Raw genomic sequence first — 26,722 nt, forward strand, 5'->3', positions numbered from 1 at the left:
TCGCCCAAAAAAAGCTCATGTTCTTCTTTTGGGCATGAGGCGTCCCGCGATTCTGTTTGCGTGATCTTACTGTGGTTGTTGCCTGACGAATCATGGAGACATCGAACCGCTTTTGGGGTGCTATTGAAATTGACGGGAAATGCATTGGGAAGGCACAGGCTTTCCGCGATTTGCTGCTATTGAGCGGAGATGTGAATGGAGCCTTAGTAAATCAACCTCATTATATGCACATAACCCAGTGACAACGATGTTTCAGTTTCCAGTAGTCAGATTTTAGACCTATTTTAATAGGTTGCTATAGGTTACTGCATTTGCAACATTGGTTTTTAATGCAAGCCACCCAGTATAAATTGAGACCTGATTGCTGTCTTGTCCCATTTCGTACGCTGTTTGTTTTTAGCATGTCAAGTGTTCTGTAGTCCAGCAAGCATGAAATCGCCTTCTAGTTTACTAAATGCAGTAGTAAACTGTAATATATTTTTGTATTAAGTAATTATTTTGTTCTTAGTTTTATCAGATACAAAGGAATCTCCGCCACTGGTACCGCCCAAGAAGCCCAAAATCCAAGAGAAATATAAGGTATGAAAGTAACATTTCCCAGTATGCCTTCAACCTTCCTCTCTGTTTTATATAAGCCACCAAGTATTTGATTAGTAATTAGTTTTTGTCTGGTAATTGATTTTTGTTTGAATGAATCGTTTTTTTGTTTTTTTTTTCAAAGGGCCAAACTGAATATGTATATGGTAAATACATTTTGATACAGTTACACATTCTTTACAGCCTATTTGTAATATATAACATGCATTTTTCCAATGCGTTCTTGTTTCAAACTTGGACATTGCAGCCCGTTTTTTCACATCAGCTTGGAGATCGATTTCCTTATATGAAATTAGACTTCTTGTCTGCATTGTCCAGGCTTGTTTGCATTTAAAAAGAGGTTTTACATGAATGTGTGTTGCCGTCCATTTTTGTTGCATAACAACATTTGTAAATTATTCCATTTCTTTGAGCGAGACAGCGCAAGTCAACACATCAAAATGCAGCACGGGGGACAATTTCTGTACACCTCAGCTGAACATATTGGTGTTAACAGGCCCGTCTAAAAACAGTGAATTTATCATGTCCATAAAATTGGTTTTGTGCTGGAAAATCTGTGGAAAATCACATCGGAGCATCTGGTTTGAACAAACCCTGAATATGAAGCAGCTGGTCATGCTTTCTAATAGAAAAGTTTGGTGTTACTTTGCTTAGATCTATTGCAGCACCATCCATGCCTATTTTTTGGCTTCATTTTTTAATGCAAAGTAGTATTTTAGTGCAATAAATAAACGTTTATCTTGTATTAGACATGTTTTGTAACTTTACCATGCAAGTCATTTGGAATCAACAGATGTACAGTATGTCTTTTGAAAAAAAAAACATTAAATAACTACTTTTATTATATATGCTGATCATTTCAACTTAAATGATATAACAGATGGAGACTTGGCCAAGTTTGGGTTGCTGAATTTACAATTACACAGCTGAATAATATGAATCAATTAAAACATTTTGCTAAGATATTAATTAGTAAATGTTTTTTCTTCCATTCATTCAGCATTTTAAAGTAGTTCTGAATGCAAAAGTTTTTTTTTACCTTAATGCATTCTGTGCATTAAGGCAAAAAATCTTCTGGGTGCAGCTCCCCGCTCAGCCCCCCTTATACTTACCTGAGCCCTATATTGATCCAGCAATGTGCATGAGAGCAATGGCTCTCCTAGGTCTCTCTCTCTTCATTGGCTCACACAGCAGTGGAAGCCATTGGCTCTTGCTGCTGTCAATCACAGTCAATGAGCCAATGTGGAGATGGCTCTGTTTGTGAATAAATGCACACAGCATGGCTTTGGAGCGAGCCTGCTCAAGTGCCCCTATAGCAAGAAGCTTGCTATTAGAGGCAATCGGCATGGGGTAGACACAAAGAGAATAGGAAGATCAGGGCTGCTCTGTGCAAGACCATGGCATAGATCAGTTAAGTATGGCATGTTTTTTTTTTTTTTTCTCAACCAGGGTTCGTGGAAATCTAGGGGTCCTTCATTGGTTGCTGTGGGTCCCTTGAACTGTGCCTTTTTGACCTTTCATCTGATGGTGATTGGATAGTTTTGGGTCCAGCACCACTTGAAAGAGCCAGTGGCATGACACCAATCCATACCTATCCATAAAAGGGGCATTTGGACCTCCACCGTGGGGGGTTGCATTTTTCCAACTGACCACTAATGTAGCATTTTTGCTATTGGCCCCAGTTGAATTGGTTTTAGTATGGGTTCCCCAGGACATGGTATGTTACATATTCCTCAGGAGTAAGAGGCTGAGAAAGACTGCTCTTGACTTATATTTCAAGAGTACCAAAAGTCAAATGTTGTTTCAAATATCTGTGCCAATTACAATAATCTCAGTTACAGTGTTGAAATACTAACCGGCCAGCTGGAATGGGCTTTGTCTGCGTCCCACCAGTTGCTGTCTACACTCTATCTCTTCTCCGTAGTTCCATGTTGGGAAGAGACATTGATTGGCTGCCTCCGCTTTACAAAGTTCCGTGGTAAGGAGGCAGTAATAGAAATGGTACCCAGATAGAGATTACTCCTGCTTTTTGTAACTGGCACAGCATAATGGAACATCATACCTAAAAACAATATGTAGTGTATATTTCCAGCCACAATAGTTTATATGGTTTTAGATGGCCTGGGAAATTGTTAGTTTCACCTGTCACGTTTTACTGCTATCTGCGGCGCTGTAAGGGAGAATTTTTCCTCACTTCCTGTCTTGTTGACAACCAATCACCAGGACAGGAATTTAGGAGATATCTCCAAAGAGATGCCGACTGCAAGGGAAAGGCTAGAACTCCTGTCTGGTACATTTGATGTCTAGGTCCCTGTAAAAGATTTTTCCCTCACTTCCTGTCTGGGTGGCAGTATTGTCACTGGGACAGAGAAAGATTTTCCCAAGGAGACCTCAGACAGCAATAAAACACGAGATAGATTCTTACTATTCCTTAAGTTTTGACTGGAGTTACATTTAACTTTAAGGTCATGTTCAGTTTTCTTTAAAATGCTCCTGACTTCTTTTGTATGTCTCTCGGGCATTCCAGTGGTGACATCTCAATGGGTGGGTTTCAAGGTCTTCAAACTGCCTTGGCAAAGTATGACAGTGTCTGACTTACTCTCCCAATTATTTAATTTGTTATTTGGTTTGGAAAATGCAAGAGAAGGAGGGGGGATACATCTATAGTTTAACAGAAAATGGCAGGGACACCTTACTACTAGAGTCCCCAGAGATCTAGAAAGGTGGTGGGTAAGGGCCCTCAGACTCCACATATGACTACAATTTTAATCTGGGAGGACTAACCCTTTAATATCCATGTCTTTTTTTTTTTTTTTTTTTTTTTTCAGAAGTGGGTTACAAAATCCCTAGAATAAATAATCTCTAAAATGTTGTTATCATAGCTGGCAGAAGAGTTTGGTTGGTGTTGGCTGTCTTGACCACTGAAATAACTGCAATTTTTCCAGAGTAGACTGAAGTAAAAGGAGAACTCTGACACTTTTCAGTCACCTTTAGTACATAAGGCTTAAAATAACATTCTCTCTGCAATCTAATTTCTGTTTGTCTCTACATTAGAGTGATGACTCTTCAGACGAGGGATCTCTTCATATTGACACAGAAGCGAAACCAGCAAGAAATTCCAAAGTGAAAAAAGACAGTGCAAGTGCAGGGGGGATTCTGGACCTCTTGCAAGCCAGCAAAGAAGTTGGTGGCTTAGATTATAACTCTAATAGGTAAGGGGGGTACACTGTGCAGTGCAATATGGACAGATGTATTCTACATGAAGTAAAACGGTAATTTTATAGTGTTTTAAAAATGCTAAAATGGGTAGTTATCTCATTGTCGTTGTGCTGAATATCAGGCTCTGTGTATTGCTTAGATAAATGTGAACATTAAAAATCACACTTGACATGAATCAGTGGGGCACATTACTAAAGCACATTATTATTTTGGGTAAAAAAAAGTACCCTTGGCATTAACAAAAATCATGGCTCAGAGCTGTGTCAAGTCACTGATCTCTGGCTACCATTGTGAATGTTTTACATTATTAGAAATGGCATATTCTATTGTTTTCAGTCTGAGAGATAGGTAGGAAGCAAGCACAGTCTGAAGATGTAGTTAGAATAGTAAATTTCTCTCTCTCTCTCTCAAGTATTTGATTTCAACTTTTCACATACTTCATTAATGCACAGACCAGTTTACATGCAATGTATAGAGAGAGAGATCAGCGCTATACACAGTTTACACATAGGGCAAGGCAGTCAAACCATGACATACCATCGGTCAGTATAGTGAAAGATGATGGTTAATTGGTTTCTATAGGTTACAGCAGTGTAACTCAAAGTCCAAACCCAATGCTGTATTGTTGACTTATTTAAATAAGGAACAAATGTTTTATAATAGAAAACTGCCGTGCTTTAAAGTAACTAAGACTGTATAAATTTTATGATGATGAGCTGTAAAATGCTCAGACAGTTTTTGTGCATATTCACTAATGGACAGTTTAAGTAAACGATCTGGCTTTATATGTGGCCGTTAATTGTGCAGAGAAATAGCCAGCGGCAGCTCCTCTCGCTGGTTTCGGTCAGGTTTGATGGTCCGTTTCCTCCACAATTACTTCTGAGAGTTACAGGAGAAGGCCGCACACAGGAAAAGGCTGTAGTCTTACTTGGCATATTCCATATGTGATTGAATAACATTTTTTTTTTTTTTTTTTAGAAAATAATAGTTCAAATAAGGACAACACATAACAAATTGTAGTGATTTAATATATAGCAGTACTATAAAAAAAACGCACACAATTTTAAGTATTAGAGTATTAGTTGATTTTTTTCGACGGGAATCTAATATAATAAAAAAAAAATATATATATATATATATATATATATATATATATATATATATATATGGAAAGTATTCAGACCCCCTTAAATTTTTCCCTCTGTTATATTGCAGCCACTTGCTAAAATCATTTTAAGTTCATTTTTTTTCTCATTAATGTACACAATTGTTGTCACAATAATGTACACAATTGTTTACATTTTTGCAGATTTATTAAGAAAAGAAAAAAAAAAGAAATAAGTATTCAGACCCTTTGCTGTGACACTTATATATTTAACTCAGGTGCTGTCCATTTCTTCTGATCATCCTTGAGATGGTTCTACACCTTCATTTGAGTCCTGCCATGTTTGATTATACTGATTGGACTTGATTAGGAAAGCCACACACCTGTGTATATAAGACCTTACAGCTCACAGTGCATGTCAGAGCAAATGAGAATTTACGAGATCAAAGGAAGAGCTCAGAGACAGAATTGTGGCAAGGCACAGATCTGGCCAAGGTTAAAAAAAAATGTCTGCTGTACTTAAGATTCCTACAGTGGCCTCCATAATCCTTAAATGGAAGATGTTTGGGACGACCAGAACCCTTCCTAGAGCTGGCCATCTGGCCAAACTGAGCTATCGGGGGAGAAGAGCCTTGGTGAGAGAGGTAAAGAAGAACCCCAAGATCACTGTGGCTGAGCTCCAGAGTTGCAGTTGGGAGATGGGAGAAAGTTGTAGAAAGTCAACCATCACTGCAGCCCTCCACCAGTCGGGGCTTTATGGCAGAGTTGCCTGACGGAAGCCTCTACTCAGTGCAAGACACGAAAGCCCGCATGAAGTTTGCTAAAAAAAACACCTGAAGGACTCCAAGATGGTGAGAAATAAGATTCTTTGGTCTAATGAGACCAAGATAGAACTTTTTGGCCTTAATTCTAAGCGGTATTTGTGGAGAAAACCGAGCACTGCTCATCACCTGTCCAATACCGTCCCAAAAGTGAAACACGGTGGTGGCAGCATCATGCTGTGGGGGTGTTTTTCAGAGGCAGGGACATGACGACTCGTTGCAATCGAGGGAAAGATGAATGCAGTTAAGTACATCCGGCACGAAAAAACCTTCTCCAGAGTGCTCAGAACCTCAGACTAGGCCGAAGGTTTACCTTCCAACAAGACAATGACCCGCAGCACACAGCTAAAATAACGAAGGAGTGGCTTCACAACTCCATGACTGTTCTTGAATGGCCCAGCCAGAGCCTTGACTTAAACCCAATTGAGCATCTCTTGTGAGACCTAAAAATGGCTGTCCACCAACGTTTACCATCCAACCTGAATAGAACTGGAGAGGATCTGCAAGGAGGAATGGCAGAGGATCCCCAAATCCAGGTGTGAAAAACTTGTTGCATCTTTCCCAAAAAGACTCACGGCTGTATTAGATCAAAAGGTGCTTCTACTAAATACTGAGCAAAGGGTCTGAATACTTAGGACCATGTGATATTTCAGTTTTTTTTTTTTTTTATAAATCTGCAAAAATGTCAACAATTCTGTGTTTTTCTGTCAATATGGGGTGCCAAAAGTATTGAGACACCTGCCGTTACACGCACATGAACTTTAATGGCATCCCAGTCTTAGTCGGTAGAGTTCAGTAAGTTGGCCCACCCTTTGCAGCTATAACAGCTTTAACTCTTCTGGGAAGGTTGTCCACAAGGTTTAGGAGTGTGTCTATGGGAATTTTTGCGCATTCTTCTTTAAAAAAAAAAAAGGCTTTAGGCATTAAAAAGGAACTGCAGTCTGCTCATATGATTTATAATAAAAAAACATATTTGCCATTCTGAAGCTTCCCTCCAACCACTTTGCATATTATTTTATATATACTGTTTTTGAAATCTCCTTCCACTGAGTCTGGTTGCATCCATTATAACTGTGGGCAGCTGAAGCTGCTCTCTGTTCACTTCCTGGATTTACACAGACACACAGAGGCACACCTCCAGCTCTGCAACTCTCATTGGTCCTCTTGTGACTCATCCCCCCTTCCTGCCTGGCAAACTCTCAAAAGAGTGAGAGAGAAATGTGCATGATGTCAAAAGCCTAGGCTTTTTTTCCAGACAAGAAACAGGAAGTGGTCTGTATAAGGTATTTACTGGTAGAAACAAAATGTTTTACTATCCAAAGTTAAAAAAACAAAGGCAGAAGATTTAATAGACGGAAAGATGAAAAAATGTTCCACTTTAAGCCTTTTTAAGAGGTTAAAATGGCCCAACATGCTACAGATAAAAAGATAGCATTGAAAAAGACAAAGCAGTAAAGATAAGCATTGTACAGTACTACAGGAAATTATATATGTACTATATTATCAAAAGTATTGGGACACCTGTCTTTACACGCACATGAACTTTAATGGTATCCCAGTCTTAGTTTGTAGGGTTCAGTGTTAAATTGGCCCACCGTTTGGAGCTCAGGAGATCAGCAGTAGTGCAGCCACACCCTTTGCAGCTATAACAGCTTCAACTCTTGTGGGAAAGCTCTCCACAAGGTTTAGGAGTGTGTCTGTGGGAATGTTTGCCCATTTTTCCAGAAGAGCATTTGTGAGGTCAGGCACTAATGCTGGACGGTTTTGTGTTTATTGAAAAGTCAGCAGCAACAAAAAGTGTAGCTGCTGACTGTTAATAAACTCACACTCACTCGTCCCACAGTCCAGCGATGTGGCTACCCAAACCCTCGGTCCTCTTATTTGGTTCTCCCTGGCGCTGGCATCACAAGTATGGGCACCCGGCTGTTCACAGTACCCACTCACCCCCCAAAAGAATTACATGCCAAATGTGGCATGTAAGGGGGTGAGGAGTCCTTAAAGCGGAAGTTCCACTTTTGGGTGGAACTCTGCTTTAAGTTTTAGGACTGTTAACACTTGTATATTTTCATGCAATAATACACATGAAATTTGCTGCATGAAAAAGCATTTTAATAGTTATCCAAATCTTTGCTATGTGACTGGTTCACATTTGTGTGTTGTAGTCTATGGTATGTTTTTACTGAGAAACCAGAAGGGCACACCTATGCATGTGGGTTACTGCATTTAGCTAGTGGGAATAGGCCCCCAGTTTTATATATTGTAGAGAACGGTTTAAACTGTTGTCAATTTCTGTCTTTGTTGAAGCTTTATCTTCATTTCCTGTTCCAGAGACACAACAGGAAGTAAGTGAACATTTCTCCAGAGTGATTTGAAATTTCCACCAAGTTGTGACCAAAACACTAGGAGAAGATTTCTCCTTACCTAGGGATTATCCATCAACTGTAACATTTAACCACTTGCTGACCGCCGCGCACACATATATGTCAGCAGAATGGCTTGTACAGGCAAATGGACGTACCTGTATGTCCCTTTGAATTTGCCGCCTTGCAGGTATGTGTGCCACTGCACACTGCGGGAGCGTGCCCACGGGTCCCGCAATCTTGATGTTTAACGGCGGCCGCGATCATGAGACAGAGAGGCAGAACGGGGAGATGTAAGTAAGGCATTTCCCTGTTCTGCCTAGTGACATGACAGGGATCTACTGCTTCCTGTCATCAGCAGTTAGAATCACTCCCTAGGACACACTTAACCTCTTGATAGACCCCTAGTGCTTAACCCCTTCCCTGACAGTGTCATTTATACAGTAATCCATGGCTATTTACAGCACTTATCGCTGTATACATGACAATGGTCCCAAAATAGTGTCAAAAGTGTCTGATGTGTCCGCCATAATGTCACAGTCCTGATAAAAATTGCAGATCGCCGTCATTACTAGTAACAAAAAAAAATGCCATAAATCGAACCCCTAGTTTGTAGAGGCTATATTTGTGGAAAAAAAAGGACGTCAATTTCGTTAGGGTACAACGTCGCATTTCCACGCAACTATCATCAAAATCAGCACAGTGCTGAATCGCAAAAAAATGCTCTGGTCAGGAAGGGGGTAAATCTTCAGGGGCTGATGTGATTAAATATAGAACTTTCTATCCTATTGAGTGCCTCCTGGGTGAATCCCCCCCCCCCCCCCCCAACCAGCACACAGCAATAAAAAAATCAGACAGAGTTTTTAAGTTTCCCACTGTATCAAAAACTGAAAAAAAAGTTTTGTCAACAACTTCAGACTTGCAAAAGTATATGTCTTGCTAATAGATACTACAAGATGCTTGCAGACACCCATCATTTCTGCAGACATTGTTTTAGGAAATGAGATGGACTCTCAAACAGCAATACAGACAAATAAAATTTATTATCTACTGTACAGGACACAGGCTGAGTATTCATAGACTTTTAGGCTCTTTCCTTCAGGTGATTGGATATTAGTATGGCACAGCTAGAGCTCCCATCAAATTTAATTTGAGATCAGCCAGTAGAAAGAAGTATTCCAGCCAATCCGGAAAGTAGAGGCAGTATCATTGTACTGACAGACTGAACAGAGGCACTATTGAAAGTAAAGTCTACTTTATATACAGTTTTCACAGTTGCTATCTATGGTTTGCTAGAGAGCTATGACCCAAAAAGGGGACAAAGAAGAGCTTACCACAGCCCCTATCCTCAGGTTCTGTTAGATGAGCCACCTAGGCTACACTTCCTTGCATGATGCATTTAAAGCAGCTTTCTATCTGCAGCCCTAATGGTCCACTTGCTGGATAATTAATGCCGCATACACACAATCGGAAAAAGCTCTGATGGTTTTCCCAACGGAATTCCGCTCAAGCTGTCTTGCCTACACACGGTCACACCAAATTCCGATTTAGAATGTGGTGACGTACAACACGTACGATGGGACTAGAAAAAGGAAGTTCAATAGCCAGTATCCAATAGCTTCTGTCTCGTAGTTGAATCTGAGCATGCGTGATTTTTGGCGTGTCGGAATTGCATACACACGTTCGGAATATCCAATAGAAAGTTTTTCCGTCTGGAAAATTGAGAACACGCGATCAATTTTTCGCTGTCAGAAATTCGGACAGCTAAATTCCGATGGACCATACACACGGTCACATTTTCCGATGAAAAACTCTCATCTGTCTTTTTCTGGCCGGAATTCGGATCGTGTGTACGCGGCATTAGAGTAGCAAAGTCTGCTTCTCTCAGATCCCCTTTTCACAAAAAGCACCAAGGATGTAGAAGAGCTACATTTTCTTTTCATCTTGTTACTGCTAAAATCTCTTTGACCCATCGTATTTTAGGAAGATCCCAAACCTTGAGATGAGTCACAAAAACAAAAGTTCAATCGGCCTTGGAGCTGCTTGGGATGAAGGTGGAGTTGAGAGAGAGATCCTGTGCTAGTTGTCATCTGTCGACAAGCAGCGGGGTTTTCCACATAATTGCTGTGAATGGAATATCCCTTTAATTCAGTGCAGAATGTATTTAGTTAGGAGCTCCTAGATAAGCCACAAAATCTAATAGCATCTGCTTGGATATATCACTTCTGAAAATTAATTTGTACGGTACTTAAAAGTTGATTATCAGGTAATTTGGTTGTAAATCTCTCTTAAGTATGAACTAAAGCCATGCAATTAGTTTGCAGGATTATCACAATCAGAGTAGGTATTAATTAGATCTAGGCTACCTTTATTTTCAAGTGGTGTGTGGGAAGCAGCTTACCTCCACTCTTAAAACATTTCATCCTGCATGCATGAACATACTCGTCATTTTACAACAAGAGGTATATACCGTCAAAGAGTCTGCAGATAAGACAGATACGTTTTAAAACTGAAGTACCTCTTTGCAACTGGGCAATAAGCTTTTTCTCTGGGGCTTTCTAACTTGGGGGATCTTTCAATCATGAGGCTGCAATTATCAGAGGTTCTTTACAACCGTATAGCCACTCACATTTTTATAGGTGAGCTGAATAACCCACAACAGGCTGTAGGACAAGAGCAGCATTTGCAGGCCACCTGGTAGATCCATTAGGACAATGGTTGTCCACATATTTCACCCCTGATAAGTTTGGATGAGACTTATGAGGAGGTAAATATGTAGACAGCTGTTGCTGGTCTTCAAAAACTTCTAGTTGCTTGGCTGTCATACCGATTCCCTAGCTTCCAAACTTTGTCACATAGCAAGCATGCTGATCAGGAACATAGTACACATTTTTTTGGGGTCACTAATTCAGAAATATAGAAAAGTCACTGCAAAAAAAGACCAAATGGTCTATCAAGTCTGTCCATGTTTTTGTTTTTAGCGTAGAGTATAGATCTATGTTTGTCCCAAGCATGTTTGAAGCATGTTTGAAGCATTTACCATTGACTGAGTCACTACTTCTGATGGAAGTCTATTCCAAGCATCATCTACCCTTTCAGTAAGTAAAATAATGCTTTTGTGATTAGTTTTGAACTTTTCTCCATTTAGTTTGAGGTCCTGTCCCCATGCTCTTGATATTGGTTTCATATTGAAAATGCTGCCCTCTTAAAGCTTATTCACCTCCTTGATTAATTTAAAGGTTTAAATCATATCTCCCCTTTCCCTTCTTTCCTCCAGACTGTACATATTAAGTTCTTGAAGTCTCTCTTGGTATGTTTTATCCCCCAGACCTTTCACCATTTTTGTTACCCGTCTCTGAACTCGTTCTATCTTAGCCCTTGTACACGCGGTCGGAGATTCCGACGGAATGTGTCCGATCGGACCGTTTTGTCGGATATTCTGACTGTGTGTGGTCTCCATCTGACTATTTCCGTCGCAGTATCCGACGGACCAAGTTTTGCAACTTGTCAGTAAAATTTTCCGACAACATGATCCGATCAGACCTTGTCCGATCATGTGTAGAGAATTCCGATCGGACAAAGTGCCACATGCTCAGATCAAATTACTACACCAAAGCTATTGGCTACTATCCTGAACGTAGTCCCGTCGTAACGAAATAACGTCATCACGTTCTGAACGATCGGATTTTCCGAAAACTTTGTCTGACCGTGTGTATGCAACAGTTTTGGACAAAATCCGTCTGACAAAATCCGACGGATTTGGTTTGTCGGAATGTCCGACCGTGTGTACAAGGGCTCAGACGTTTCTGAAGTTCGGAAGTTTAATTCCAAATGGAACTTTTAGTTTAAATCGGCTAAATACTCCAAAATATATTCCAGGTGTATCAAAATGTTCAAAGTCTTACAGTTCACTTCCTATAAATAGCAGCCACAAGCCTGTCCCTTGCCAGCATGCTGCCTAGTCTTTGCTCCCTGTATGGAAGCAGTAGTAATACATATACAGTAGCTCTGTGATTAGCAAAACCTCTGTTAACCACTGGGGGGAGAGCTCTGAAGCATTTATAAGGCCTTCATTTATTCCATTGCCCTTTAAATATGCTATTAAAGGGAAACAATTTTTTTTTCAGCTTACTAGTTTTAAATATTTATTTGAAAAGATAAATACAGATAATTTTATTAGAACTAGTTCATGCTTTAAACCAGAATTCCAATTTGAAATTCAATACTTAGTTGGTTTAACGCAGCCTGATTAAGTACTTTGCCTTCTTCATCACCATCTTCTCTGAATTAACTGCTCTTTCTAATGCATGCAGGGATCCGCTGAAACATTCTGTCTTGATGTTGCTTTAATTAAACTTCAAGCAATGTGAGGACATTAAGCGCATTTAACTTCTGCCTGTCACCAATTGTGGAATGTTTTTAGTGTTAGAGGTTAGAGCAATGCATTCATTAGTACCTGCTTCTATACTCATCACTGTGTTATCAGTGTTACCATTTTCTTACAAGGCATTTCATTGCATCAGTAACAGACTGTATGTGGCATAGGGGGAAAAAAACTGAGAACCTGGGTACCAAGGTCATTCAAGAGATATTGGAGTCTAAGCCTGGGTTCACACTATAGCGAATACAGACATTGCATGTGATTCGCACCTGCACTGAGGTGCTGAACACATTCGACAATTGTATGGCTGAACTCACATTGGATTTTGCACAAAAAAGGTGCAGGTACCTTTTTTCTTTTCCCCGCACTGGAATCGGATGGCATTGTTCTCACCCATGCGATCCGATTCCTGTCTGAATCCGCAGTTCGCACTGCAATCTGTTAACCGTTCTGGGGGTGTCATTAACATTGTATTGACACCTGCAGCGGTTCACAAAGGGCAGTATTAACTCCCCGTGGGAGAGATGCGATGCAGGAACCAGCGATGAAATTGCACTGGTTGCCGCATCGCTACACTGTCAATCTAGGCTAAAGGGCAAGAGTTGCATCAAGCCAAATTTTTTTTTGTTCTTTTAGGTCAAATGGCAAGTATTTTGTATAGGATCATGTTATTGGTTCTAAAAAGGATAATGTTGCCAGTTGTAATGCTTCGTATGTTGTCCCACAGTCAGCCACCTGCATCTCCAAGCACACAAGAAGCAATACAGGGCATGTTGTCAATGGCGAACTTGCCTTCAGACTCCTGTCTACAAACATCGTGGAGCACAAACCAAGCAAAAAACAATTCCATATCAGCTCAGAACTCAAAGAAATCAAGCAGCAACAATAACAGCAACAACAAATGTGCAAGCAAAAGGCCCAGCAAGAAAGTAACAAAGAACAGTATCACCATGGATGACTATGAGGAGGAGCAAGATAACCTGGGAGCATGTTTTAAAGACTCTGACTATGGTAAGGACCAATGTTAAATGTGTTTGATTATAGTGGAGCATAACTAAACATTTAAAGTACTTCTGAAGTGTTGTGTCTAGGCATGGCATAGCAGAGGGCTCACTATGACAAGTCCAAAAGGCTTAAGGGTGTTTGAGAGGGTTAGTCTGAAACACTGATGCTATTACTGTATATATGCGTACACAATTGAATACTATGAAGTGCACTGGAAGTGATTTACGTGCGATTTTACACATGGTATTGGGCCAGCCCATTCACTTAAGTGGTCTTCCCAACTCGCATTTGTCACCTTAAAAGAAGCTCCTGCTCCTTTTTGGGTGCTATGCGTTAAGTGATTTTGAAAGGCACGATTTGCCATGCGACAGTCATGGCAGAATCACATTGTGTTTGGGTTATGTCACTCAAATGCGTGTTGCTCAGCGATTGCCAAATTTGAAATCGTGGGCAGAATCATGGCATTACTGAACACAATTATAAATCTCAAAGTGTAAATGAAGCCTTGAAAGAATACGACTGCGCTTCATAATACCACTATAAAATAAGACAGTGCCCTCTGTTGATGCTTGAAGGGCGAGCAAACATGCATTTTGACAAGAGCCATACATGCCTGATTTGTAAAATACAAAAAGATTTATTTGCCCACCTATTCTAATTTTGTAAAAGTCCCCAATCCATTTGTTATAGCTCTTGTTTATTTTATATATGTCATCATGGTAAACTATGATGATCGAACATTTTGGCACTTGAGCCAGGAGATCTATTTGACGTTCTTGTACTGGGTTACTACATGTGTCATTTTATTGATCTTTAGTTTAGAGAACATGGTAAAGTATACCGGAACAACTGATAGGAAACCAACTTTTTATCTTTCCAAACTTTTTTACTGATCGCTAAATTCTGATTGTTGGTGTCTGACTATGCACCCTTTCTTTTTGTCCAATTTTTCTGTACTTCAGCTGATTATAAAGTTGGTAAACCTTTAATTAAATGCAACAGGAGTCACTTAAAGCGGAACTAAACCCAACAATTTAACAGTTTCAAAAAACAGTTATATTCCTGGCATGCCGAGAATGCTAACTTCTACATTTCTCTGTGCTTTAATGCCAGGGGAGTCAAAAAGAGGGCCAATGCTGGCCAGCAAATTGCAGGGGATCATAACAAATATCCACAATATAAACCGGAGTCAACAAAGAAATCATCCCCTAAAGGTAGTAGCCTGGCATGTTAGGATTCAATTCTAGAAAATAATCCCGAAATGGGGTAACCTCTGTATAGAACCCAAAATATAGTAGATAACTGTCCAATTTTTTACAGGCAAGTAGAAAAACAGATGGAGAAGAAAGAAAGAAAACAAGGGGAAGGAGGAATAAAAAAAAGAAGGGGGGGGGGGCAGAAAAAAAAGGGTGTGGGGGAGGGGCCAGTGGATTGCAAGTCAGTTAGTCTGCTATGAGATGTAAGTCAACATCACTTATTAGGATTTACCTTTCCCTTCTTCAGAATAGATAAATATGTGCTACAGTATCCAGGTATGTGTGTAGGTCTCTTGTTTCAGCCAGCCACTAAAAATCAGGTCCTCCATCCGATTTAACTCCTCCACCTTCCTCAGCCACAGACCGATGAATGAAGTCTGTGTCTGCTTCCAAGTGAGGGGAATGCAGGCTTTGGCTGGGTTTTAACAGATGGCGAAGAATAGATTTCTTGTATACTTTGGCGGGTATTACAGAAGCATGCAACAAAAAAAGAAAAGCCAGATCCTCAGAGACCTTGTAGTCGGTAAATTTTTGGATGATCCTGCGGACTTCTTTCCAGAAACCCTCCAACTTAGTGCAAGACCAGAAGGTGTCCCGCAAGGTCCCACATTCCACCTGACACTGCCAGCACAGAGAGAGGTACCTGGGAAATACCTATGAAAAAGAAATGGGGTGCGGTACCAGTGAGTAAGGATCTTAAAATTTGTTTCCAGCACTTTTGTGCAGATGAGAATTTCAAGGTGAATTTAGTTATATTGGTTCGCTGCATATTTGAAAATGTTCTACCCAAGTCTGATTCCCATTTATCCGAAAAGGGCAGTAGGAAGTCCTCAGGTGGTGTGACCAGAAGGGTGTATATTACCGAAAGCACGTGGAGAAGCAGGCCACTTGCCAGGCAGTACTCTTCAAGCATAGTCAGTGTGCAGCAAAAATGACTTGGGACAAGTAGAGACTGTAGAAAATTGCGTATTTGCCATGCTTTCCAGAAATCTAGGTGAAAAGGGCCATTTTGGTTAGTCAGAGCCTGTAATGAAGGCAGGGCACCCAATGTAGCAAAGTGCGAAGCCTGATAATGCCCGGACTCCTTCAATGAGCTGAAGGCCAAAAAAATACAGGGTCGGTAGGCCCAATAAGTGGATGTCTTTTAAGAGAGGGAGGGAGATGTTTAAAACGCCATGGAGTTGCTTGTGTTTTTAACCAAACTGTCAAACCACAAAATGGCTAGAGTCATAACTGATCACATGTGCAGCGTCATGGCAGCTGCAAATCAAACAGAGGCAAAGATGGCAGCTTCCTTGGCTGAATAGGATAGGAGGGTTTAGTTCCACTTTAAGTATAGCTTAAGTTATATTTTTTGCGTGTTCTTAACCTAGGAAGCTCTGTTATGCAGATACCAACTCAAGCTAGTACATTGACGTTTTGGCTCAATGTCAACTGTTCAACTGTTGGTAACTGAGGCTAACTCTCCGAGAGATGGGCCAAAATTGACGTTTCGGCATAGAAAAGGGAGTCCAAGGCTCCAGCATCCTATCAGAAATTGGTAGTAATGCAAAAGGGCTTCCCAGAATCTCACCACTCCTAAGGCACCATGAAGAAAGGTTAAAGCTGAACTCCAAACACCTAATTACAAATAAGAAATACATATAGGAAATCAGTTTTACCTGGTAAAGGATTTTGAATTCCTGCTCATCCAGCTCTGGGATTTAAACAGAACTCTTTTGCAGCCAAGCCATGCATATGACAGCACTTTCTCAATTCACATTTTAGACTGTAAAGTGTAGTAGTGTTATCTCTCCTTCCCTTAGCCTGCTAACTGGATGTTGAAGGAGGAACAGCAGACTGATGAGGTCATCCCTCTGCTCTTTCCTCCTATCAGCATTTTCCTTGTTAGCACGCTTACATGCAACTTACCTTACAATGCTGTTGTAATGTCAAATTCTGTTACTTATACTGGTTACATTCAAAAGAATGCATTTAATAACTTGATGAATACAGACCTGCTCTATGTTACCTCTTTATATCTTCCTGCAGTTCAGCTTTAAACTGCCTGCCGGTAACCTGGGGTTACCATTCAAGTGGCAGTTTGCTAATCTAGCAATCGCTACAGGTCTGCTTTAAATACTTATTATTTTCAGTGATGTATAATAGCTCGGGCACATTTAAAAAACATTGCTCTCTCTTTTTTTTGGGGGGGAAATAAGAGATAATTTGAAGATTTGTAAGTGTTGTGTTTGTGTGTGGTGACAGAGAAGATTTGCAAAACCGGTACAGCAATATTTTGTAAATCTAATTACTTGCGCGCATTCAGGGAAAGTAATGCATGAAATAGAGACATTACATTCTAAATGTTTTCGCAAACCGGTTCAGTAATTTGATTTGCTGTCTACAGTTATGATCATAATAAGAGCACTTTAGAAGTGCTCGATGCAAATGTAGCGCCTGCTATTTTAATAAATACATCATGATAGATTAAAGTAGGAAAAAGGATTTGTATCCCAGTAAAGAATGCCACGTGACTTTATAGTTATGGCAAATCTAGTCTTATACCTATCTCTTTATTGATGTTGGCTGTCCGTATAATACAGAAATACTGTCTTCCACTCCAGTAATTTCAGCTTGGTAATTTTGAAAGTATCTGATTAGAAGAAATAGTTGAACCTTTAACCCCTACCGAGTATAGGATGTGCTTATTTTAATATGTATATTTAGGATCATAATGCTTATAAACTGCAAATGATATGCTTTCTGAAAGAGTACATTCCCCATATGCAAAGAAGATTGGCCAATCTACAGACTACAGAGCAGAGGCAGGGATGCCAGTTACATTAGTTGCCAGCAGTGAGTTGATGACAACAGTTAATGGCAGATATTCAGTGTGAATATAACCTGGCAATGAAAAACCAAATCAAGCAGCAAAAGTAAAAATCGAAAGCACACAAAAATAATTTGCAAGTGTGGCAGTTAATCTGATGCCGAAGACTTAATACCTCTCTGGATTAAAGAAAAACCCTGAGAAATTCTAATTTCTCCTTGGGGGTGGGGTTTGATCCACCCTCTCCCACGGCACTGTTGAGCTTAACTTGAGTTGATCCTGGGATATTTTTACAAATAATAAAATCAGATAGGTTTATGCCACAAAAACTGGCAGTAACCTCAAATGTAATAAGAGCTAAACACAGTTCATAAGTCCATATAATGTCATCTTGCCTGGCCCTAAAGCAGAAACTCAGCAGATTGAAGGTTATCTGTATAAGGGACACCAGAGGGCACATGAAAGTGTAGCATGTTAGTGTTTAATATTAAAAACACAAAAAAATGCACTCACGTTTAGTAAGATGAAAGAAGGCATATCTAAAAACCAAGGTAAATCATCTCATGGACATAGTCTGAACTGCAGCATTCGGGGAGGTGTAGAGGGAAGCTGCCAGCAGCATATAGAGCTACAACAACACCAGAGCCATTTGGACAGCTTGGGAATTTTCCAGAATGAGGTCAGATGCTTAAGCCTCAGGCTTAAGAAAGAGGTGTTAACATCTTGAAACACGTAGCCATGCCCCTGTCATCTGACGTCATTCTGGAATATTCCTGTGCTGTCCAACTGGCTCTGGTTGTGTTGTAGCTCTGCAGGCAGCTTTTCTCTACACCTCCCTGGATTGCTGCAGTTCAGCCTGGGTCCATGAGATAACTTCCCTTTGTTTTTTAGATATACCTTCTTTCATCTTACCAAATGAGTGCATTTTTTTACTGTCTGTAATAATTAACGCTAACTTGCTACACTTGGAAACACCCTCCAGTTTATTTATTTTTTGAATATTCATATGAAGAATCCAGTTTAAGTCAGATGATACTCCATTTCCTTCTCCTCTGCCTTTAAGGCAGGTTATTTATTGGAAAATTAGGAGACTTTTTACACTTGTGATAATAGCTGAAAATCTTAGCTCGGTATATAACATTCATGCTGGGGTCCTAGACCGTAAAGATATACATTCCGCCCTGCAGCTGTATTCTTGTAGAGAATCAGTTGCCTGCTCTTTAATCTATAATGTTTTAAAATGACTACCTCTGCAATGTACAGGGGACAGGGACTCTTTCATTAACATTCTATACAGATACACAGTTTACCTTTTTCATGGTATACAATCAGTCAACACCACAAAAAAGTAGAAATATAGATCAGACTCTGTAAAAGTTGTGAGTGCTGCATTAAAACGACTTTATATTGATCTTTTCTTTTTAAAGGACCCCCACTTCTCTAATTGCTTTCTTGAAGAGCAATAATTCCCAGAATAATGTTTACATCTGACACTTCCAGGGTTGTTGGATGTCTGCTCCCCAGCCTCGTGCTGTGGTTACATCTTCTGACCCTTATGTCACTATGGACACATTAGTGACAAAGTGGCCCACAGGAGAAATCCCAGCACAGTGTGTGACCAGGAAAGCTGTCATGAAAGAAAAATTGTTTAAATTGTCATGTTCAGATTCATGCTGCCCTTTTGTCTACAGTTTTTTGACAAGGGAAAGGGTTGGGATTCTGTCACCAAAGTCTGTATGCCTGTAAGTGCCTGTGGTATGAACTGAGTTCTACACTTCACAGATGCAGCACATGTGGGGTTTTGCTAACCAACCTGATTCCTCAATATGGTGAGCCCAGGCCATCGAGCACACACAGCGAGATTCCATTCAGCGTTGTATCTCGGGAGATATTTGTGTTCATGCAGGTGATGAAACATGATATGTGCGTATCAAGACAAAAAAGAATGGCGCTCGAGGGGGGACCGAAGCACAATAAAAAAACAACGAAATATCTAAGTCCAGGGAGTATGATGTGTGCACATGCCTAGGTCTGTTAATAGCAGCATCAGACATTCAACAATAAGCAGTCTGAAGATGTAGGTACTATCACACCTTTACAGTGATTTCAAAAAGTTTATTTTAAATGAATGCAATTGCTAATATGGGTTTAGACAGGCCTTTTAAGATAATGCCACTGAGACACCAATCTTGATTCACAAATCACAGGGACACCTCGGATATTCATACATGCCCTTAGGTCAGGTTTGTGGCCTGTAATATGTGAAGACTGCGGTCTGACATTCCACATTTTGCTAAATTTTTTCCTTCTTTCTAGATGGGGAAGAAATATTTCTACGCAAAGTGTAACTTGAGTTTTAACAACATTATTAGGTGCTAAGGTGCTGTTAAGCTTAAAGGTGGCCACATATATCTTCTTTATCTTTGTGGGTGCCATGGGAAGCCCAGTCCAATCCCAAAGCATAACATCCCCACCCCTTTCCACCATGCAAGGCTTTCAGTCCCTCTAGACAGCAAAAAGATTTGCATTACAAAAGGTGTTTGCCAGAGCACCAAACTTTCCAAAGTGGAAGCTGGTATTTTGCATGTTCAGGGGCTCCTAGGGTACTTGGTGAAAATAGTTCAACCTTAGTGTAGGCACCTCTTTGGATATTGTTGAGAGTTAGAACCCTTGACAGTTTTCATTGCTGTCTAAGCCCGTGCTGGGGGGGGGGGGCGGCTAGATTTATCCTAGTGACCATTGTCGCCAAGAGTGAAAGTAAGGTCAATTCTAAAAGTTGTTACTGAAACAGGGCTAGAGGGGACTTCTTCCAACAGGGATATCTTTAAAGATATCCCTTTTTCAATTCCTGTTGTATCTTGAGACAAGAAGTGAAAGAAAATCTCCTTAAAGGAGAAGTAGGGCTAAACCTCTTTTGGCCCTACTTCCATGGATCGCAGGAGTGCACTTGTTCTGAACTGCTTTGACCCGTTTTCAGCTGAAAGTGTGCTAAAGTCTGCTGCCAGCTGTCAGACTTTACAGTCGGTATCCACTCAGATGCATAGATAAGCAGCTGACTCAGCCTCTCAACCAGCTGCCCCGTCCACCTCCACAACCCAGAGAGCCAATAAATGTCACTAACTGAAGACCGAGAACTGAGCGATCAATGGTGTTTTATCACATTGTAGAGCTGGCGGCGGACCAATGCAGCTGGCATCGGTGCTGCAGCCATCTAGGTCAGTATGTATGGTTTGTTTTTCGTTTTTGTTTTAAATTCTGAACTTCTCTTTTAATGAGACACAGACAACAAACAACATGATGGGTTTTTTCTATTCTGCTTGCTTAAAAAAAAAAACTAGAAAACTAAAATAAACTTTAACCTTTATAGCCTAATTCTAAGAATGTTTTCATTAACTGAAGGTCAGGATATTAGCGTAGAAGAAATCCCTCGGCAGATGATCAAACATCTTGTCATATTGTATTTATGGTGTGTCCTTGAAGGGTTTTCTTTACTGGTACCATGTATCATGAAAAATATGGTTTTATTCATGAAAACACCTAAGCATACATTATGAGATAACCAATACCATTTTGCACTTCTGTGTTTTTGTTTTGTTGCAACCTCATTCATTTCCATTACATAAATGCATAATTATGCTTTCTTAGAGAATACACTAAATAGTTAAGCCCACCGCTCTCTTCATCTGTAGCAAGCTATTGCATTATGTGTCCTCTTTTGTGCTTACTCGGATATCGGGATGTCCTGTTATGCTGCACACCTCAGATGAGCTGGGTTATTTTACAGACATTTATGTGTATACTGTACATATTGGAGGCCTGTGGAATTGAATAGGTCTAGGGGGGAGATATTTTTCCTAAACACAGTGGATTTTTAGGCAGCAGACTCATTTGAAGGAGACTGTAGAAAGCTTTTTTGTTTTTCTGAGCTCTACAGCAAATATAAAATACAGCATTGTGTCAGACTTCAAATCAAAATCATCACACAATCGACAATTTTGTCTGTAACACTTTAAAATTGGATAACTTACATTTTATTTTTTGATATGCAATTTGTTTTACATATCATATTCTTTATTTAAAGTGCCAAAAAAACTCATGACGGGTATAGAGCGCAGGTAACGACAGCTGCCTTTAGTACCCAATAATGCCAGACGGTTCTGGTTGTTTTCTAACTCCTTCTTTCCCCCGATATGTTTTTACTGGCCCATCATTATTATGTATTGCCCTATTGGACAAAAGAAATGTGTTGGAGGTCTAAAAGAATTGACAAACCCCAACAAGAAAATGCCAGAGGTTTGCTGATTCAGAATGGCCCAACGTTTGAGTGTGCTTCAAGTATGTGCAGGCACCCATAGCTACCTGCACTTTATACCCGCTAGGACCTATTTATTTTTATTTTTTTAAAGTTGCAGAGGTACTTTAATGAACTCTAGCTTCAAATGTTCTTTTCGGATACTCCTCAAGGTTTCTGTTGCAGTGGGTAGTAAAACTGTCTCCCCCTAGCATTAAAAAATGTCAGCATACAAATGTGAACTGGTGTTTATTTTACTTTGTAAATGAGCTACTAATTTAGTTTCAAGGAAAGTGAATATATAAAAGTTCCCATTTATTTTTTTAAATTATGAGATGCTTGATATCTATTCTTGTGTTTGCAAGAAGCTACATGCAACAAAAATTGTAATTATTATTTTGAGGCCACCTTCTTCTTTTTATATCCCAAATTTTGGTGAGCTACCAAACTTACATTTTTTTCGATATAATATAATTTCAGCTCATTTGTAAAAATGAAGTTAAAATTTAGGATTTCTGACCTTTTAAGCTGTCTCAACTGAGGTGTGCAAAATAGCATCACATACATAAAAAGTGAGATTTAGCGTAGCCCCATAGCTGAATTAATGCTGTCCTAATTAATATCACCCACCTATGACTGACAATATTGGAGAAAGCTAAGCTTATTACAATGCTTATTATATAGGGCACTGCAAAATGCAATATACATGTTCCAAACACCTATAGAAGCCATTTTACTGTTAGACAGATGAAATCTGAATTGCGGTTATTTGCTCTGGGTTACTGTACCTTGCACATTGCTCTTTACGTAGCCCATATTTGCAGTGGAGATTTCGCAGTACACTCCAATAACACTGATCTCTGTTTGTATAGTTTACCCATCTCTCGAGTCAGATGAAGATAACCCTGTGTTCAAATCTCGATCAAGGAAGAGAAAATGTTCTGATGATGCTCCATATAGCCCCACAGGTGAGCATGCATCTCCTATGATCCTCCTGCAATATAGACTCCCAAGTCCTCTGTTATTCTATCTGATACAGCAGTATTTTTTCAGTTTAAAAAAAAATAAAACTATAAGCACACTACTCTAGCTAGTTCATTAAGGGTCCAAGTCAGAGCAACATTATTCTTCTATATATATTTTTCTGTTTTTTGCCAGCCATAGGAAGGTCTCATGTCATCATTCCATCACATTATGTCATTGGTAAAGCTGACTGCATTTTTTTTTCATCATATACTAACAATCTGGTCACAACTGAAAAAATGCTGCTGAGCTGTGGGTTGGATAGAGATGTTGGAGAATTAGTGAACATGTTTGAAAAAAATTACTTCTTGAAAACTTCATGGGATTTCTGATGAGGTCAAGATCATGGTATAAGAAAATTCAATGAAATTCTGATCCCTCGCACAGTGTTCCAGCAAATAGGAACTCCTTGTAAGTAATGATCTTTTTTTGGGCAATGACAAACAATAAGGACTTTGATATGACCCACCATAGTTGAAACCTCCACTAGTGTTGGTACATTTATGCTATTGGGGCCATAAAGAACGCTGTAGCTAAAATGTAAACTTACTTTGTATAGAGCTGATTTTTTTTTTTAAGCCCTACCTAGGTAACCTCATACCTATTATCCTTACTACAGCTAAATGTGTGTGTGTACAGTAGGACCCTACTATCCTGCTGTTTTTCTTATTTTAAGTACTGTGCAAACGTTTTAGGTTAATGTGAAGAAATGCTGTAAAGTCAGAATATTTTCAAAAACATATTTATTTGTTTATTGTGTGATAATTTACAAAAAACAGAAGAAAAATCTGAATCAAATCAATTAGTGTGACTACCCTATGGTGTCAAACCAGAATCAATTCTTACACTTGCACACTTTGTACACTTGCACAAAGTCAGGAATTTTGTAGGATTAGAGTCAGGTGTATGATTAACCAGTGATACTAAGCAGGTGCCAATGATCATCAATTTTATATGCAGGTTGAAACACAGTCATTATCTAAAACAGAAACAGCTGTGTAGGTGGATTAAAACTGGGTGAGGAATAGGAATACTCTGGTTTTACTCTGAGGTCATGGAAGACAGTTTCATGTCACAGGTCATACACCATGGCAAGACTGAGCACAGTAACAAGACACAAGGTAGCTATACTACATTAGCAATGTTTCTCCCAGGCAAAGATTTCAAAGCAGACCGTGGTTTCAAGATCTGTTGTTCAAGCTTTTTTGATGAAGCACAAAGAAATGGACTACGCTGAGGTCCGCGGGCACAGTGGTCAGCCAAGGGCAATGCTGCAGTTGAAAAGACACATCATGCTTACATCCCTTCAACATCGGAAGATGTCCAGCAGTGCCCTCAGCACAGAACTGGGGGAAGCCAGTGGGACGCAGGTACTCCAATTTATTAGAGGCATAACCAAAAAACACTACAGTGCAGACACTGTGCCTATCCTATAGTGATAAAATGTCATATACCAGGTAAAAAAAAGAGGTATTGAAAGATACTTATTCCCGGAGGTATAGGGATAAAAATGTCAATTAGTAGAAAATGGCTGACACCGTTGCTGACAAGGCTGCTTTCATTTGTGGGCTGGAAATCCACAATCTGTAAAATAGGAAGGGAAGAAAGCGCCAAACGGGCATAGTGTAGCACAATTTATTAAGTAAAATACCATGTAAAACAAATAGAACTCACAAGCAGGTGAGGGGGAGAGAAATGATGACAGCTGGGAGATGTGTGTTTGACCTTGGTGGAGAAGAAAGCCGGCTGTGTTGGGGAGCAAGATGAGTCTGGAGTCCATGGAGAGAGATCGGCATCAGGCTGCCCTGTGTGGCCGGGATTGGTATATCCAGAAATCTGATGTCCGCCCAAAGACGATGTGTCCAGCTGGAGTAATGAGTGGAGATGTCAGTCCAAACGTGATAGCCAATCGGGACGCATTTTGGAAGCTTAACCATGCCTCCTTCATCAGCCTCTGTCTGGTCTCCCTGCATTGACCCCATGCTCATCTTGCTCAGCACCACAGTCGGCTTTGTTCTCCACTGAGGACTACCACACCGCTCCCAGCTCATTACAATCCACTGCTGACTATCATCCTCTCTCTCTCTCCCCCCCTCACCCACTTGTGAGTTCTATTTGTTTTATATGATATTTTACTTAATAATAACTTGTGCTACATTATGCCAGTGTAGCGCTTTCTTCTCTTCCCTTACTCAAATCTATTGTCTGGAGAGGTTTGGCCAAAAGTAGTCTTCATGGAAGAAATACAGCCAAAAAACTATACCTCTGATGTGAAAACAAGGTTGAACAACTCAACTATGCACGAAAACATAGGAACTATTGTGCAGAAAAATGACAGCAGGTGCTCTGGAATGAGAAGTCAAAATCTGAAATATTTGGCGGTAGCAGGAGGCTGCAAAAGAGCTGGAGCGTGGTACAATAATGAGTGTCTGCAGACAATAGTTGGAGGTTCTTGCAAGTTTGGGGCTGCATTTCTAAAAATGGAGTTGGGAGTTGGAGTTGGTCAGGATCAATGGTGTCTTCAATGCTGAGAAACACAGACAGATACTTATCCATCATGCTATGCCATCAGGGAGGCATGTGATTGGCCCCAAATGTATTCTGCAGCAAAACAATGACCCCAAACATACAGCCAATGTCATTAACAACTATCGCCAGCATGAGGAAAAACAAGGAGTCCTGATCTCAACTTTCATCGAGCCCGTCTGGGATAACATGAAGAAACAGAAGGATTTGAGGCAGCCTACACCACAGAAGATCTGTGGTTAGTTCTCCAAGATGTTTGGAACAACCTCCATGCAGCGTTCTTTCGAAAACTGTGTGCAAGTGAAGAACTGATGCTGTTTTGAAGGCAAAGGTTGGTCATACCAAACATTGATTTTATTTGGATTTCTCTTCTGTCCATTTAAGGTCCATGCACACTAGGCCAGAACCTCTGTCAGAAAAATGCTCATAGTAGCTTGTATTGCACTAGAGTTTAGGAGAGTTTGTGGCGTTTTATAAACATTTTGTTCCAAAACATTTCCCCCTTTTTCTGCCTAAAACTTTTAAAAAACACATTTGTGAAGTTTTTTTCTGCTTCTAAACTTTCCTCTTGAAATATGCCTCTAAACGCTCTAATGTGCATGGACACATAGGATAACACTGAGCTGCTCCTACAGGCAGGAGAAAAAAAATGTTGAAGCAGCGTTTTTTTTTAAAGAGGAAGTAAACCCTGATGGGTTTACTTCCTCTTTCATTCTCTGCAAAGGCAAAGCATAATGGACTACTATGCATCGCATAGTAGTCCATTATGTGTCACTTACCTGACACAGGAGCCAGCAAAGTCACCGCTGTCCCCTGTAGTCCGGAGCATCCATCTTCTCGGTGGGGTCTCGCAGCTCCGCCGCTGTCATTTGGTGAAGCCGCGATGACGTCACTCCCGGGAGCCGACACGCGTGGCATCTCCATCATTGAAGACGCCGCGCTCAGTGCGCCTGCGCGCCGCTGTCTACGGCGCATGCGCCGTAGACAGTGGTGCCTGTCTTCGGGCAAATATCTCCTAAACCATATAGGTTTAGGAGATATTTCTTGGACCTACAGGTAAGCCTTAATCTAGGCTTACTTGTAGGTCAAAGTGTGTTGTAAGGGTTTACAACCACTTTAAATCAGTATACATGGACCCTTACTTTCCATTTTGTTATTTGAAAAAAATAAACTATTAAAACTTATATTTCTGAAAGCATTCTTCATTTACAGAGTTTTTTTTTTTTTTCACACATGCCTAAAACTTTTGTACAGTGGTGTAAATTCCAAACAGATAGCATCCTTTGCAAACTGAACCTAGAACTTTGATAAGATTGGTGCCTCTAT

At 40.1% G+C, this 26,722-nt stretch overlaps 1 protein-coding gene across 4 annotated transcripts in view; it reads left to right on the top strand.

Moving 5' to 3' along the window:
- PHF2 (PHD finger protein 2) overlaps window positions 1-26,722 on the top strand; it is a 429,233-nt gene that overhangs the window by 368,527 nt on the left and 33,984 nt on the right. For 3 of the 4 annotated variants that reach the window (XM_077452101.1, XM_077452098.1, XM_077452099.1), the window contains 4 exons: window positions 509-579; window positions 3,652-3,809; window positions 13,211-13,494; window positions 22,720-22,815. In XM_077452101.1, coding sequence (XP_077308227.1) covers window positions 509-579; window positions 3,652-3,809; window positions 13,211-13,494; window positions 22,720-22,815 — 609 coding nt within the window. The remainder of the gene's footprint in view (window positions 1-508; window positions 580-3,651; window positions 3,810-13,210; window positions 13,495-22,719; window positions 22,816-26,722) is intronic. The other variant, XM_077452100.1, reaches the window with a different exon arrangement.

The sequence above is a fragment of the Lithobates pipiens genome, unplaced genomic scaffold (assembly GCF_037356315.1).
Source record: "Lithobates pipiens isolate NorthernLeopardFrog02 unplaced genomic scaffold, aLitPip1_a1.2 Scaffold_23, whole genome shotgun sequence".
Lineage (NCBI taxonomy): Eukaryota > Metazoa > Chordata > Amphibia > Anura > Ranidae > Lithobates > Lithobates pipiens.